This window comes from Microdochium trichocladiopsis, assembly GCF_020744255.1.
Source record: "Microdochium trichocladiopsis strain MPI-CAGE-CH-0230 chromosome Unknown B0I36scaffold_6, whole genome shotgun sequence".
NCBI classification, from domain to species: domain Eukaryota; kingdom Fungi; phylum Ascomycota; class Sordariomycetes; order Xylariales; family Microdochiaceae; genus Microdochium; species Microdochium trichocladiopsis.
The window spans coordinates 2,902,052-2,915,995 of record NW_025763549.1 but is presented as its reverse complement, the minus strand read 5'-3'; the positions used below and the strand labels follow the sequence as shown (position 1 = coordinate 2,915,995).

The 13,944-nt window shown below is 56.2% G+C and overlaps 6 protein-coding genes across 6 annotated transcripts; 5 read left to right on the top strand and 1 right to left on the bottom strand.

Annotated features, from left to right (window-relative positions):
* Positions 1 to 1,329: 1,329 nt before the first annotated feature.
* B0I36DRAFT_364224 (uncharacterized protein) lies at positions 1,330 to 2,792 on the top strand (the record flags this gene model as incomplete). The annotated part of the gene is made up of 4 exons (XM_046158931.1): positions 1,330 to 1,410; positions 1,557 to 1,880; positions 2,086 to 2,460; positions 2,547 to 2,792. 4 exons carry the CDS (start codon positions 1,330 to 1,332, stop codon positions 2,790 to 2,792), a joined length of 1,026 nt encoding a protein of 341 aa, XP_046012026.1.
* A 1,145-nt stretch (positions 2,793 to 3,937) lies between these two features.
* B0I36DRAFT_411952 (uncharacterized protein) lies at positions 3,938 to 5,175 on the bottom strand (the record flags this gene model as incomplete). Its single annotated transcript, XM_046161953.1, has 2 exons — positions 3,938 to 4,967; positions 5,035 to 5,175. Coding segments are annotated over 2 exons (930 nt in total), but the record flags the coding sequence as incomplete, so codon positions are not given.
* A 547-nt stretch (positions 5,176 to 5,722) lies between these two features.
* On the top strand, positions 5,723 to 7,649 carry B0I36DRAFT_423194 (uncharacterized protein; the record flags this gene model as incomplete). The annotated part of the gene is made up of 2 exons (XM_046162238.1): positions 5,723 to 5,746; positions 6,456 to 7,649. The coding sequence occupies 2 exons, from the start codon at positions 5,723 to 5,725 to the stop codon at positions 7,647 to 7,649; spliced, it is 1,218 nt and encodes a 405-aa protein (XP_046012024.1).
* Positions 7,650 to 8,682: 1,033 nt separating this feature from the next.
* On the top strand, positions 8,683 to 9,064 carry B0I36DRAFT_202783 (uncharacterized protein; the record flags this gene model as incomplete). Its single annotated transcript, XM_046148789.1, has 2 exons — positions 8,683 to 8,733; positions 8,792 to 9,064. Coding segments are annotated over 2 exons (324 nt in total), but the record flags the coding sequence as incomplete, so codon positions are not given.
* Positions 9,065 to 9,368: 304 nt separating this feature from the next.
* Positions 9,369 to 12,455, top strand: B0I36DRAFT_385125 (fungal-specific transcription factor domain-containing protein; the record flags this gene model as incomplete). The annotated part of the gene is made up of 6 exons (XM_046161044.1): positions 9,369 to 9,479; positions 9,558 to 9,658; positions 9,710 to 10,017; positions 10,089 to 11,336; positions 11,489 to 11,791; positions 11,945 to 12,455. The coding sequence occupies 6 exons, from the start codon at positions 9,369 to 9,371 to the stop codon at positions 12,244 to 12,246; spliced, it is 2,373 nt and encodes a 790-aa protein (XP_046012022.1). The 3' UTR covers positions 12,247 to 12,455.
* A 574-nt stretch (positions 12,456 to 13,029) lies between these two features.
* Positions 13,030 to 13,485, top strand: B0I36DRAFT_245763 (Endoribonuclease L-PSP/chorismate mutase-like protein; the record flags this gene model as incomplete). Its single annotated transcript, XM_046150183.1, has 1 exon — positions 13,030 to 13,485. One exon carries the CDS (start codon positions 13,030 to 13,032, stop codon positions 13,483 to 13,485), a length of 456 nt encoding a protein of 151 aa, XP_046012021.1.
* Positions 13,486 to 13,944: the final 459 nt, after the last annotated feature.

The window sequence follows — 13,944 nt, the reverse complement described above, 5'->3', positions numbered from 1 at the left end:
GCGGCGGAAACGATCGCGAATCTAGATCGATTATATATCGTACGATGCTGTCCTCTTCGTACGAGGTCAATTTCTGGTTACATGGTCGGGTATCGCGTTTCGCAGGTTGGCCGGCTTGTCGTCGCTGGAGGGTAGAGAATAATACGTTGTAGATTGATGCAGCCTTTTTTAGGCTTAAGTTTGGGTCCGATTGAAGCGCCTGAAGCGCTAGAATCATGTCGCTTTCGATTGATTGTCGTCCCATGATTATTGGTTGAGAAAAGGAGGAAAGAAGGAGACCTGCACGAAACTGGCGGACGACCGATCCACTGGCTTGTGCGATCCACTCGCTTGTGGATTATGTTATCCATTTGGATATGCGTGGATATGTCGCGATCCACCATATCCAACCTTGTCTGGCCTTGCTGACCTAATGGAATGATTACATAAGAAACCTGGGGTGTTCGACTCACGTGCTGAACCTGCCCTTGTCCCTGGCCCGATTCTGCGACCTGTTGGTTGGGTCGTCACAATATGCTCCTTCCTACAATTGCCGAGTTCTTCATAGCGGGACAGGAGGTTTGACGTTGCGTAGTAGGTGAAATGCCTCTACTAGCCTTGATCCCTTAGATAGTAGCGAGCCCTTTACTGCTGTCGAGTTCGCGCATCGTATACAGACCCTCACGGCTGTCCCTGGTACATTGTAACCGACAGACGAGGTCTCTCAACTCATATGGCCCCAACAGTCTAGCATTATTCGATTGTCTAGCTCAAGAGTCTGGGAATGCGTGTTAATTTGGAATCCGCGGCTTTTAATCGGAGCCAGCACAAACCCCGATGGGTTGTGCCGCGCAAAAGGCCACCCACCTGCGGAATCTCCGCCAACCCGCACGAACCGGCGTCCGCTTTTATTTCTCAGCACCGCGCTCACGTAACCGCATCTCTGCCGCCCCACCTCCCCACCCGGCACATCCGCATAGTTTGGGGTGCAGGTACACGTTTATTCATACCCGCTGCGGTGCTGTCCGACAGACACTTAGCTCTGGGGTGTTTCTACTTGCAAAGATCAGCAGGACACCTCGGAGACTTTTCGACGGTCGGGGACGGTGCAAAGAGGGGCCGAGCCTTGAATAAAACGTGCGTTTAAGTCCTCTTCTGTCGGTCTATCTTCTCCAAGTTCGTTGTCAAAGAGAACTTGCTGGACTTTCTTCTCAGCGTTTTGCTAGCTACCTGTCTCGTTCTATTTAGCCTTCGTGTTCGTTCTTCTAAACCTCGGCGCTCCGGATCCGCACCTCCGTGCCAACCATAATCATATCGGCAAAAGTTAGGCATCTTTCGCTGTTCGCAAACATGAAGGTCACCATCCTCGGAGCCACGGGCAAAACGGGCCAATCTATTGTCGACGCCTTGCTGGAGAGCGGGATAGACTTTGTGAGTCCAGCCCAAACCTTCCAAATGATATGCCGCTTCTAGCCCCCAGCTCCTCGTCCTCACCCGTAACCATGCACTGCTCAGCATTACAAGTCACCAACAGCTCCCCCCAGCAAGAGAAAGCACCGCTTGCTAATCTGCCGCAGGAAATCACCGCCCTGACCCGCCCGTCATCCATCGACAAGCCTGAGGCTGAAGCCTTGCGCAATCGCGGCGTTAAGACGGTCGCCGTGGACCTGGCGTCGCTGCCCGCATCGCCTACTCTGTACGGCGATAAACCTGCCGCCGCGGACCCGGAGCTTGTACGCATCCTTACTGGCATCGACGTCGTCATATCCACTACCTTCTTCATGAACCTGAGCGAGCAGATCCCGCTCGTCGACGCGGCCAAGGCAGCCGGTGTGGGCCGGTTCATTCCGTGTAACTTCCAGACTGTAGCACCCAGGGGGGTCATGGCGCTATCTGATGCGGTCAGTTGGGTTTTTAGTCATGTAGATGCTTTTTGTCGGCTGTATCGCTGTTGATTATTGCTTTTCTTGTTGTCAAAACAGCTTGTTTCGTGTGTCCAACTGACTTCCCGGCTGCGATGCTCACAGCTTAAGCCTCTCCCTTGCTCCTTCCCTTTACAAACACAACTCGACTAATACACTAACACGCGCCCGTTCTAACCCGCAGAAATACGCCATTCTCGATCACATCCAGCGTGTCCGCCAGCCCTACACCACGATCGACGTCGGGTGGTGGTACCAGCTCTCCCTCCCGCGCGTGCCCTCGCGCCGGCTAAACGGGAACTCCGAACGCGAGCTCACGGGCACCGGCACCAGCAACGCGAGCAGTCTCCTATACCTGCCCGCGGGCGAAGTCATCGCAGGGGGCGGAGCTCCTTCGGCCATGACGGACCTGCGCGACGTCGGGCGCTTCGTGGCGCTGATTATCACGGACGAGAGGACGATTAATAAAACTGTGTTTGCGTGGGGCGAGGTTGCGACGCAGACAGAAGTCGGCGAGATGGTGGAGAGGCTGGCCGGCGAGGCGCCGATGTGGACAGAGGTGGGTTATTTCTTAATCTCTGCTCGCTGTCGCCCGCTACTTTCTGCTTCTTCTCACTTTTCATGCTCTTGCTAATGAAACCTCAGCTCTCCGCCAACACCCTTGACGCGCGCATCGCCCAGCTCCCGGCAGAGCAGCAGCACGTTGTCAGCGTTTCGCTGACTTTACTTGATTACCAACGCTCATGGGGCGCCCGAGGTGACAACACCCCGGAAAATGCAAAGTATCTTGGTTTCCTGTCCGCGCGAGAGCTGTACCCGGAATTCAAGCCTGTTTCACTCGAACGGTTCGTGCGTGAGGCACTTGAGGCTGGTGCTACCGCGGCCAAGTAGGCCATGTCCTGTGGGATAGGGAGTGCTGTCGTGGGGATAGTGCTCATGGGTTCCATACTATCTTGACCTCATGGCTCGCCAAAGTGGTGGGCCTCTCATGGCTGAATTCTATGTCTATTCTTCAAGTGTGACGTTTTGTAGGAACAACGGTTTGATGTTCGAAGAGCATGAGATGGATGATTCAGAGGGGTTTATTGACAGTCGTCTGATCTAAAAAGGAGAAAATCTAAAGAGTGTAGCAGAGCTCTGAAGCTCGGTTTATATGCTCGAATAGGCACTCCAAATGCTGACTCAGCTGCTCCTAGAGCACCGGTACGTACCTTACCTGCTCCACATCACATCAAGCAAATATTCAGTCACCTGCAGAGTGCCCCAGCTAGATCTGGTCAACATTATAGCACTCCAGTGCTAATCTCATTACAATTGCGGGCTTTCCTCTAAGTTCAATGTACATGAGACGAATTGAAGGATTTAACCACCGTAGAGAACCCCCTCTAGCAACCGACGCAAAATTTCAGTAATCAGCTACCTACCTAGGATATCATGGGCGCCCTTCTTGTGCACGCTCGTATTTCCCGGCCTGTCACGCGGGACCTGTTATACCAGGTATTTTACCGTTACAGCATTCACCTGTACGAAGCATCAGTGGTACAAACACTTTTTAAGAGCTAGCGCAACGATATATCGCACGGCTTACACGTACTATATATGGGACTTCTCCTTAATGACTGGAGTATATGAGTGTATATGGGTGTGACGACCAGCCAACAGGGGACGATTGTTTGGGCACAGGAACACAAACAAGGCCGCATGGCCGGGCCAAGTACTCGGGCAGGGCAGGGCAGGGGGGACAGATGCTGAGTCACCATTATCGCTGATAAGGATAAGGAGCGGTGCCAAGACTCGCGGTCATGCATGAAGGCCATAACCGTCGAGGGTGCCAAGACCGACGACGGTCAGGACCTACCACCGTGACCGTCATGCATACAGGACATGACTATACAACATGATATCAAAACACAATAAAGGACAAAGAGTATATAGATAGGAGGATTCCCTAGATAGTTAGTTCTCGCCTTTGGACTTCAGCAATTAATCTAAATATTATTCTCACCTTTCACTTAAACCAGTTACTTAATTGATTGAGAGCGGTATTTATTCTAAGTAACCCTATGAGAACAACGACATTCGACGAGTAGTATTGCCTGAGTTTTACCTATCTTATCAGACCAGCAACCCGAAGCCCAATATACGGTTGACCCCGGAGGTCGGATCGTGACACTGTAGATGTGGTTCCACCAGCAGAAACCAGCGTGTGAAACTCGCTTCCCATCCATAGAAGATGCAATAGACAGCGCTATATACAGCGCTCTGGACAACACCCTATTAGAAGATGGCGATCTCGATTCCGCGTGCCCGTGCCCGTGCATCGAGGTCGAACTCGTCCTGGCCCGTATCCCACGCCTCATCAAGGAGCTCGAACAGCAGCTCCGTGATGCGGGTCGGGCCGGAACCGCTGCCTAGCAGGTGCTGGCGGATGCGGTGCAGCGACTGCGCCCACTCTTTATGTTTGCGCAGCAGGGTGACCATTAGGCTCGCCTCTGAAATTGCCATAATGGCTGCGCGCATGCTGAGCACGGCGTCGTACTCGGGTCGCCCCACGGCATTCTGCAGCACTCGAAGGCAGTTGAGTAGACGGTACAGGAGGAGCTCGCTCGAGGGGATGGTCGAGTCTGTTGGCAGACAAGGGTGACATCTTAGCAGGCGCAGGATGGCCGCACACCGGGCGGCATCCCAGTGCTGGTACTGTAGGAGATGGCCGACCTCCCCAGGCCAATACCAGAGATCTTGCTCCAGGCATGATTCCGTGCCCTCGGACGTGCGCGCCAGAATGTCGACAAGTGACTGAGGTAGCCCTAGCACGGGCTTAAGGCCCGCCAACCAGCCGCCTGCCCACGACTCTTTTAGTTTGCAGAATCGTGAACACATGCCGACGCTGGCGCTGGCACGGCTGAGCACGAGGAATGAAATGTCCATCATGGCGAGCACCTCGAGCTGGTGCCTCAACGCCAGGTCGTACTCGGGGTCAGGTTGGAGGTAGGCTAGGTCGTCTTCCAGGCGGTAGAGGTTGATCATAAGCTCTAGATACCCGGTCCAGGGCGAGCCTTCAAAGAGCTGCAATTGTCACACACGCATGTCAGTCGTTGGAGTCGCGGGCAAATACGACGGGCTACAGGCTGACCTGAAGATTGCAGACAAGCAAAGAGGCACACATGGTCGTCGCCGACACAATGCCGTGGCTGCTGTTGAGCTCGTCTCGTAAGAGGCGGATGGCGACATTGGTCTGCTCAAGCGACACGGGTGAGCGGCCCTGCTCTACATATGTCTAGACAGCCGCACCCACTGTTGTCACGGCCAGCGAGTCGATCGAGAGCTGTCAGAACATGTCTTCGATCTAGACATCTGCATTGGTGGTGTAAACACATCGCAGGCCGATGCTGACAACAAGAGCGGTCGAGCCGTGTTGGTACAAGGTATTTCGGCCGGGTCCAGGGGGTCTAATGAGGGGCAGAGACTGACATTTTTCAAAGTTTGGGTCGACGCCCGAATCGGTGCTCGTTGGGGAGGCCTCTAGGCTGCTGCCGGGTGGGGAGACAGGCATCTGGACAGAGGGCGGTGAGGGACGCGTCCCGATGCTGTTGCCGTCGCGTGCGAGCTCGGACTGGTGCTGCTGGAAGTGCTGGTGCCCGCGGCCGCGGTGCTGCGCCCGGAAGAGGCTGTTGGCTACCCTCGTCGAGCCCATCGTTGCCGCCTCTGCTGCTGGTGCTCTTGATGCTCTTGATGCTCCTGATCCCGCCCATCCTGCGGCCGCCTGAGCCTGCCGAACGGGTGTCGTTGCGCCAGCGAGATGGCCCCGGGAGGCGCCAGCAATGCCCCACCGGAGCTCGTGGCGGGCGGCGTACGCCCAGCAGCCGGGGCGGGCCTCGTCGCACTTGCGCTTGCGCTTGCGGCACGTTGAGCATCCGGTGCGAGACCGCTCCATGGCGCTGGCGGTGCGGTGATGGTGGTGCTCCTGAGTGGTCGTTGAGCCTCGCAGCACGAAAAAGAGCCGGCTATGTAGTCGAAGAGCAGAGTCGCAGGCGCGAGAGCCCCTCTGGACTAGTTCTGCCTATATCGCGTGCTGTCTCGGATTCCAGAGATAGCAGCCTTGTGCTTCAGCCTCAGTCGTGTCCCCTGCCACCATCTGACGACCCCCAAGGCGTTAACGTCTAGTACTATGCCAAATGTGTAAGATGCGGCGCCGGCGCCTCGGACTGGCGTTCCGGACTCGGTCGACTCCAGGATTCTCCCTATCGCGGCCACAATACCGCACACCATTGGTACCGGCCCGGGACGGAACAGCAGGGGTTAGTACCATGTGACGGACCTGCAGAGACGCACGACGCCACGCATGCACCAGATGCCGTGACCGCGGCTAGATCGGGATCGTGCTGCATGGCCCGGTAGCAGTAGCAACAAATGTCGATGATAAGCTCACCTGGTTGGGACGCTCGACAGCAAGTCTTGTGGCACAACCTACCAGCCTCTCTCTGGAGTGATAACCTTCCCCAGCCGAACACGAAAACAAAAACTATCAAGATGGCCACACACTCCAACTTCAAGACGGTCGATATTGCCATTATTGGCGGCGGCATCGGTGGCCTGGCAGCAGCCGTGTCGCTGCGCAGACAGGGCCACCGCGTCACCATCTACGAGCGGGCCGACTTTGTGGGCGAGGTGGGCGCATCCATTTCGTGTGCTGCCAACGGTACACGGTGGCTCGAGGAGTGGAAGGTCAATATTGAGATGGGCGACCCCGTTGTGCTCAAGAACCTCATCAGCCGCGACTGGAACACAGGCGAGGCTATCAACGTCTATAGCCTTGAGGACTACAAGGAGCGCTGGGGCTACGTCTACAACATGTTCCACCGCCAGTACATGCACCGTATGCTCATGGACAGCGCAATTGGCGAGCATGGCGACGGTCCGCCCGCCAAGCTTCTCCACAACCACAAGTGCGTCGAGGCGAACGTCGAGAAGGGCGAGATCACGTTCGAGAACGGTGTGCACGCCAAGCATGACGCTATTATCGGCGCCGACGGTATCGGCTCGGCTATGCGCACTCTCGTAGGTATTACAGTGGACCGCACCCCGGCCGCGTGCACCTGCCTGCACGCCAACGTGGACCGCGAAAAGGTCGTCGCTGCGGGACTCATCGACTACTCGGAGAACTCGGCGCTCGAGTACTGGGGCGGCTACGACACGCATTTCAAGGTGATCCTATCCCCTTGCAATAGCGGCAAGCTACTATCGTACTACTGCTGGTTTCCCCGCGAGGTGAGCGACCTGCAGACGACCAACTGGCTGCAGCAGTCGACGGTCGAGGAGCTTCTTGCACCGTACCCAGACTTGGACCGCAACGTGTTTAAGCACCTCGAGCTGGGCTACGAGGTGCGGCCCTGGCGTATCTGGATGCACAAGCCATACTCGTTCTGGACAAAGGGCGTCGCGACGCTCATGGGCGATGCTGCACACCCTATGATGCCCGACCAGAGCCAGGGCGCGTGCCAGTCGCTTGAGGATGCGGCGGGTCTCGGGCTCGCTTTTAGCCGCAAGCACTTCAACGGCAACGTCCACGAGGCGCTCCAGGTATACGAGGAGATACGCAAGCCCCGCGCCACAAAGGTCCAGGCCGCCTCGGTGCGCGCACGTGAGAACCTCAACGAGCGCATCGGCTTCTCGAGCAACACAGACAGCAAGCTGTACAAGGTCAACAAGGAGACGGACAAGCTGACGATTGAGGAGATGAACCTGTGAGTGCTCTTCACGGCTGTTGTTGCTGCTGCCTTGAGGAGATTGACAAAGCTAAAAATTCATAGGTACGACATGCATGAGCACGTCGCAGAGGCGTATGCTAGATGGAGAGGGGAGGAGATAAAAGAAACGGGCTTCAGCAAGGGATTGCCAAATGGCCACGCCGTCGCTGCGCAATGAGGGTCTAGTTAGTCCAGATTGTGTGCGTTCACTAGAAATTCCCTGTTTACCATACAATACTCTGGCTACTGCCGCCACCTCTGTGCTTGTGGGATGGATCATGTCTAAGAGAGATTATTAGCCATTCCTCACGGACGAGATTGCCAGCGTGCATCATGCAGGGACGGATCTTGTCATACACCCAGGCAAAAGGCACGGTGCTGGGGTTGGGCAGAGCCAGGCTCAAGCGGACCATCTGAGCCTATAGGGACGATATTTTGACGTGTTGGGGGGACACGAGCAGGTCTTCCTGCGTCTTAATACTACTGGTGCTGTGGTCGCGGGGGAGCTGCTTAGCGGTGCGTGGCATGATGTAGGTGGCGTGTGTATGTGTGTGGGTGTAGACTGCTGGTGATCGTGGGCGTTGCAGTGCTGGGTCCGTGCAGCTTAAATCTCATCTAATGCGTGAAGATGTTTGTATTTGCTCCGAGATCCTGCTGTTGCCCAAAGACCGCAAGGTATGACACAGCGTAGGGTGAGGCCGTTCCGATGCTTCCCCGTCAGCCGAGCCACGGGTATGCGTTGCAAAGGGGATAGATCAGAACTCCCACTCGTCGGGCAAGCAAGCATTACTCTCCTTGACAAATACCACATATCCTTGACTCTTCTTGAGTGTTGGCTAGCAACTTCTACCCATCTGCCTTTGGGCCTCTCCTGCTGCGCAGATCCTCGCCCTGAATCCTCATCTATGCCCATATCTGTCGCCGGTTGGTCGTTACCTACGGCCACATACTGCGCAGTGAGCCCATCCTCCAAGGCAGCAACTTCGATCCGAGCCAGACAACCGAGGCCACAAGCCTCAAGGCCGAGGTCAAATGAAGTCCCCGTCGTCCGATGCGTCGGACTGGACTACACCAGCCACAGTAGAGTAGGCCAAGGCGCTGTTTCAGCGTGCAGCGCAATTGTTAACAGCTACCACCATCGAGGAGACAGGCCACATAATACCAAAGGAGCCCTCCATGTTAATCAAGCCGAACAGGACCGTAGAGGACCACGGCCATCAATGCCATCATCCACAAGGTCGCGCAGAAGACGCAGCCCGACTACGGGGCGAGCTGTGCATCGTGCTGGGTCGCGACGCCAAGGACGTCTCCGAAGCTGACGCGCTCTCATACGTGGCGCCATACACCTGTAGCAACGACTTCTCTGCCCGCGAGCTCCAGCAAGACGCCGAGCTGGCCGGGCATATGCCACAGTAGGGATTCTCCAGGGGCTTTGCCAGTCCACCAGTCAGCTGACGCGTAGCCTAAACTGAGCTTCCGCCCGCAACTGCCGAGACCGCAGTTTTACTAAGCTGGGGCGCGTCCCCTCACAGATCAGCGTGGGCGGGTTCCGGAAGCACCACCAGAACGGCGGACCGGTCAATCGGTTCTAGCCCTCCAGGTAGCCCTGCTGAAGTCGAGTCGGTAACGGACAAATGCATTCTGTCGAGGCAATTTATCTTTCTCGAACGGCCATGACCCTTACCTTCCATCGTCCCACCACTTTCCCTTCATCCATCTCATGCTCAAGAGCAATGGGCCCGGCGACGACATGCAGAACAGCAATACGTCCGGGTTGAAGCGGCAGCGCGTGGCCCTCGCCTGTAACCCTTGTCGCGCCCGCAAATCTCGGGTGAGTCCCATCCCAACCGCGCTGTAACTAGTGGTGCCATGGAGGGCAAGAGAGCCAACAGTCGCACCGTGATTATAGTGCAATGGTGCTCGGCCGAGGTGCGACCTCTGCGAGCGGATGGCCTTCGAGTGTGTGTACGAAACCCCGGCATCCGCCGCCAATGTCATTGTACCAAAGGAGTATGCTGTTGTGTCCCCTGTGACTGGGTTTCGCTAATCGACATTTTGCAGTGCGTTTGCCGACGTAGAATCACGCCTACATGTCCTTGAGGAGATGGTCAAGCGCCACAATGAACTGCTCACCTCAAAGAGCATCAGCTCTGTTGCTTCCAGTATAAGCCTGGGTCACAACGTGGTCAATCTGAAGCAGCACGCACAGGAGCTAGAAGTAGAACAGGAGGACGACACAGATGGCATGGCCATTTCGTTTGTCGACGAAAAAGATCAGGGCTTCTTTGGGCCATCGGCCAACATTTCCTTTATGCGCATCATCCTGCGCTCCATGCTGGCGGCAAGCCCGATGAGCTACGCCGGCACTGGTACTGCTATTATCAACCTCAAGCCCCTCAACATGCGCCGCGCGCTGTCGTCCTCAGGGCCATCCACCCAGACGATCCTGCCCCCGAGGATGTCACCGAGCAGCTCCTCCAGGAGTACTTTTCCAACACGGGCATGCTCTTCCCTTATATCCACGAGACCTCCTTCATGGACACGTACCGTCAGGCACGGCTCTCAGCTTTTGCCGGCGTGCGCCGGACGTGGCTGGCACTGCTCAATATTGTGCTTGCCATAGCGATACAGGCCGACGCCTCGCGCCCAGACACGAGCCTTGCGGCGGCTGACGCCGAGCTCTTCTTCTGCAAGGCACGCAACCTCTGCGGGACGCACATGCTGCGTAGCACGACGCTCGAGACGGTACAGTACCTGTTACTTTCAACGCAGTACCTGCAGGGCACGCAGCACGCGGTGCAGACATGGACAATGCACGGGCTGGCCGTCAAGACAGCACTGTCCATTGGGCTGCATTCGGGCGCCGCGTCAGCCAAGTTTGCACCCGTCGAGTGCGAGATGCGCAAGCGCACGTGGTACGGGTGTATTGTGCTGGATCGTAGTCTGAGCATGACGTTTGGTCGCCCGAGCGCTATCCCCGAGGAATACGTGTGGCTCGACCTGCCGATGCCGATTGAGAGGGACCGTGAGGGCGGGTTGTCGGCCCTCTTCTTCTCGGCGACTATTACGTTGTACCGCATCTTGGGGAAGATCATTGCCTCGGTCTACGGGCACAACATTGAGCACGAGGACCTCTCCGCGTCGGACCTCATAACGCGCATCATCCAGCTCGAGCAGGACCTTGACCAGTGGCGCATAGCTCTACCAAAGGCTCTTGCAGTGTGCAGCTCCTCGTCGGCAGCTAGTGCTGGCGCGCAGCAGCAGCCGTACTCGGGCATCCCGGACGAGCCGTCCCCAGCATCATTCTCCTCCTCGACGCCGCCATCGTCTCTGTCGGCGTCGTCACAGCAGGTAGACAAGCTCCGCAACATCCTCACCTTGCGGTATCTCAACACTAAGCTGCTCCTGCTGCGTCCGATCCTTATAAACACACTATGTGCGCGCTTCCTCCTCGATAAACCCGGCGGCGGCGGCATTCTTTCCGACCGGCCGATATCAGCACAGCACCCAGCCGGCTCTCCCGGCGGTGAATTCCACACAGGGCCCCTAGGCTATATGCAGAACAGCTACATGATGACCTCGTGCTTTCGCGCAGCCGTTGAGTCCATTTCCATTGTCCACGAAGCTGTGACGCGGCCCGAGCTGGGCAGGCACATGCTGGGCGCGTGGTGGTTTACGCTTTGTTATGGTGAGTGTTTCATTACCTATGTTTCGTCCTGTCATGTTCCTGTCCCCTTGTCTTCTCCTCACCCCTGCCTGCTTCGTACCTCTGCTCTACGTCCTTCCCCCCATACACCCAGCGCTACTACCCCAAATAACTGCCTTTTCTAAACCTTGTAGCATTCAATGCCTCCCTCACCGTTCTCGGCACCCTGCTCCTCCTCCCAACAGGTAGCAAACCACCACATCTGCCGCCGGTCGGCGGCCACCTCCATCATCATCATCATCATCATCAGAACCTCCACCACGACGCAGAGTATCAGACCCATCATCAAAACCAACAGCAGCAGGAAGACGAGGGCCGCGAGGCCATCGCAAAAGCCATCGAGGCGCTCGGCGTGCTAACGTCCGAGGACAACGCGCTCGTGGACCGCTGCGTAGAGCATCTGCGGCAGCTGATGCAGGTCGTCGATGGGCACCGAGGTGAGCTTGCTTGCCCCTTTTTTTCATAGTTGGTCCCCTCTGTGAATCTTCTCGAAACAGTCAAGACCGTCGTCGCCGTTTGATTATCAAAACGAGAAGTTGGACGGGGATGCTAACAAGTCATGCCCCCCAATGGGGCACTACTAGCATTAGCAGCAGCAGCGACAGCAGTATTAATCAGCTTGTCCCCGACCGCTACTAACAACAACAGCAATGATGACAACAGTAACATGACAACTGGCACAGGGTCGATCCTGCGTGGCGGTGGTGCAAGGTCCCAGCACGGTGATCCAGCAGCAATGGTCACGGACCTACTCATGGACGAGACGTCAATTCTGGGCATGTCGTTCCCGGATTACCACGCCATGATGCTTGAGGATGAGCTTGAGCCGGGGTTGTTTTTTCGAGACGATACAAGTCAGTCATCGTGGTTGAACTTTGGGTATCAGTTGTGAGTGAAGGGGGTAATTAGTAGGCGTATGGTTGTAGAAACGAAATCAAGACCAAGGATTTACGTGCCCACGTGGTGTTTTCCGGTTTCGTTTGCGCGTAGTCGGCTTTCAAGTTGGGACTGGTATGGACTCTTTTGGAATTGATAGACGAGGCGTTAAGACGAGCATTGGAGTCTGGAGTGTTCTAAGGCAATAGATGAATAAGAGCTAACTATACTACAACATCACAGAACAGCCTCGACGATCATCCTTCCCAACTTGAAAGTCTAGAGCTATACAATTCCACGAAAACAACGTCCTCCTTCTCAGAACCCCCACCGATCCCCGAACTCACTGATCAAGAAGCGCCAAGGAGCCCTTGACGGTCGTCCTGGCACGCAGCATCCAGTTCACGGTGATGAGGCTGAGGGAGCTCCTGAGGATCACCGAGGGTGGTCTGCGAGAGGTGAGGGTGTTGTGCTGTAGTCGAGGCGAGCGTGATACTGGGACGAGATGGTAGGTTGCGACAGCAGAGAATAAGGTTTGTGTCAACACGGCCCCCACGCGCCACTCCTCCGCACGACTCTTGCGGACGCTGCGGCCGACACTAGGCAGTATTGGGCACGAGGCACAGTCATTATTGGTTAGGGTGCGCGAGCCGGCCGCAGGGTTACTATCCGAGGCCAGGACAGACTGCCACTATCAGCGGGCGAATTTTTCGCCGGAGGGAGAGCTGGTGTCCTGTTGGAACAACGATACTTAACACCGTCTCTTGTTACTCCCAAAAGCTACAACACATCATTCACAATGGCCTTCCCTAACGGAATCCCCTACTTCCTCCCCGCCGAGCGCGCGCAGGTGCTCGCCAACTACCCGCACGCCCGCATCATCCCGGCCGGCTCACAACTCATTTACATATCGGGCATCTCCTCGCGCCGCGGCGATAATACCGTTGCCGGCTGCACCACGGACGAGGCCACGGGCAAGCACACGCTCGACATCCGCCTCCAGACCGAGGCTGTTCTCAGCAACATCGAAGGCACCATCCGCGGCGCGACAGCTGGCCAGTGCGGCATGGACAGCGTTGTTAACGCGACCGTCTTCCTCACTGATATGGCGGACTATAAGGGCATGAACGAGAAATGGAATGAGGTCTGGCCCGATAAGAGTAAAGCCCCGTCGCGGACGTGTATTCAGGTCGCCGCGCTGCCAAATGAGCGGCTGAACGTCGAAATTCAATGTCAGGCGCTGTGGAAGCAGTAGAATTGGTAGAAGCAAGACCACCCACCAAATCTTTTACACCAGCTGCGTAATCATGAACAATACTTTGAACGGAGTGGCTTAATGGCTATGTCTACGCCTTTCCGCGCAGGTGAATCGCCGCAGGCTCTAGAATCCCTATAGTCCTGTCACATTTTATTTGAAGCACAGCAGAGGGATATAAGTTACTCGTTGCGCTGGTGCTGGAGTTGACTAGCATCGGCCCAACCACCACAATGTTACGCTTACTTGAGTCGACTGGCATAATCGCAGCAATCGCAGCGCTCGAGTTGCCAAAACTCACAAATTTTCCCCTGCGCCGCATCATCGTAGTATACACCAGAATTATTTTTGCCAATGACCAAAGTACCATGTACCACCATCGCCTTGCACATTGCACCAGCGGTCCGCCCAGCTCACCACCTTGACCAGGACGATATGATTTGGACAGCCCGATCCCTT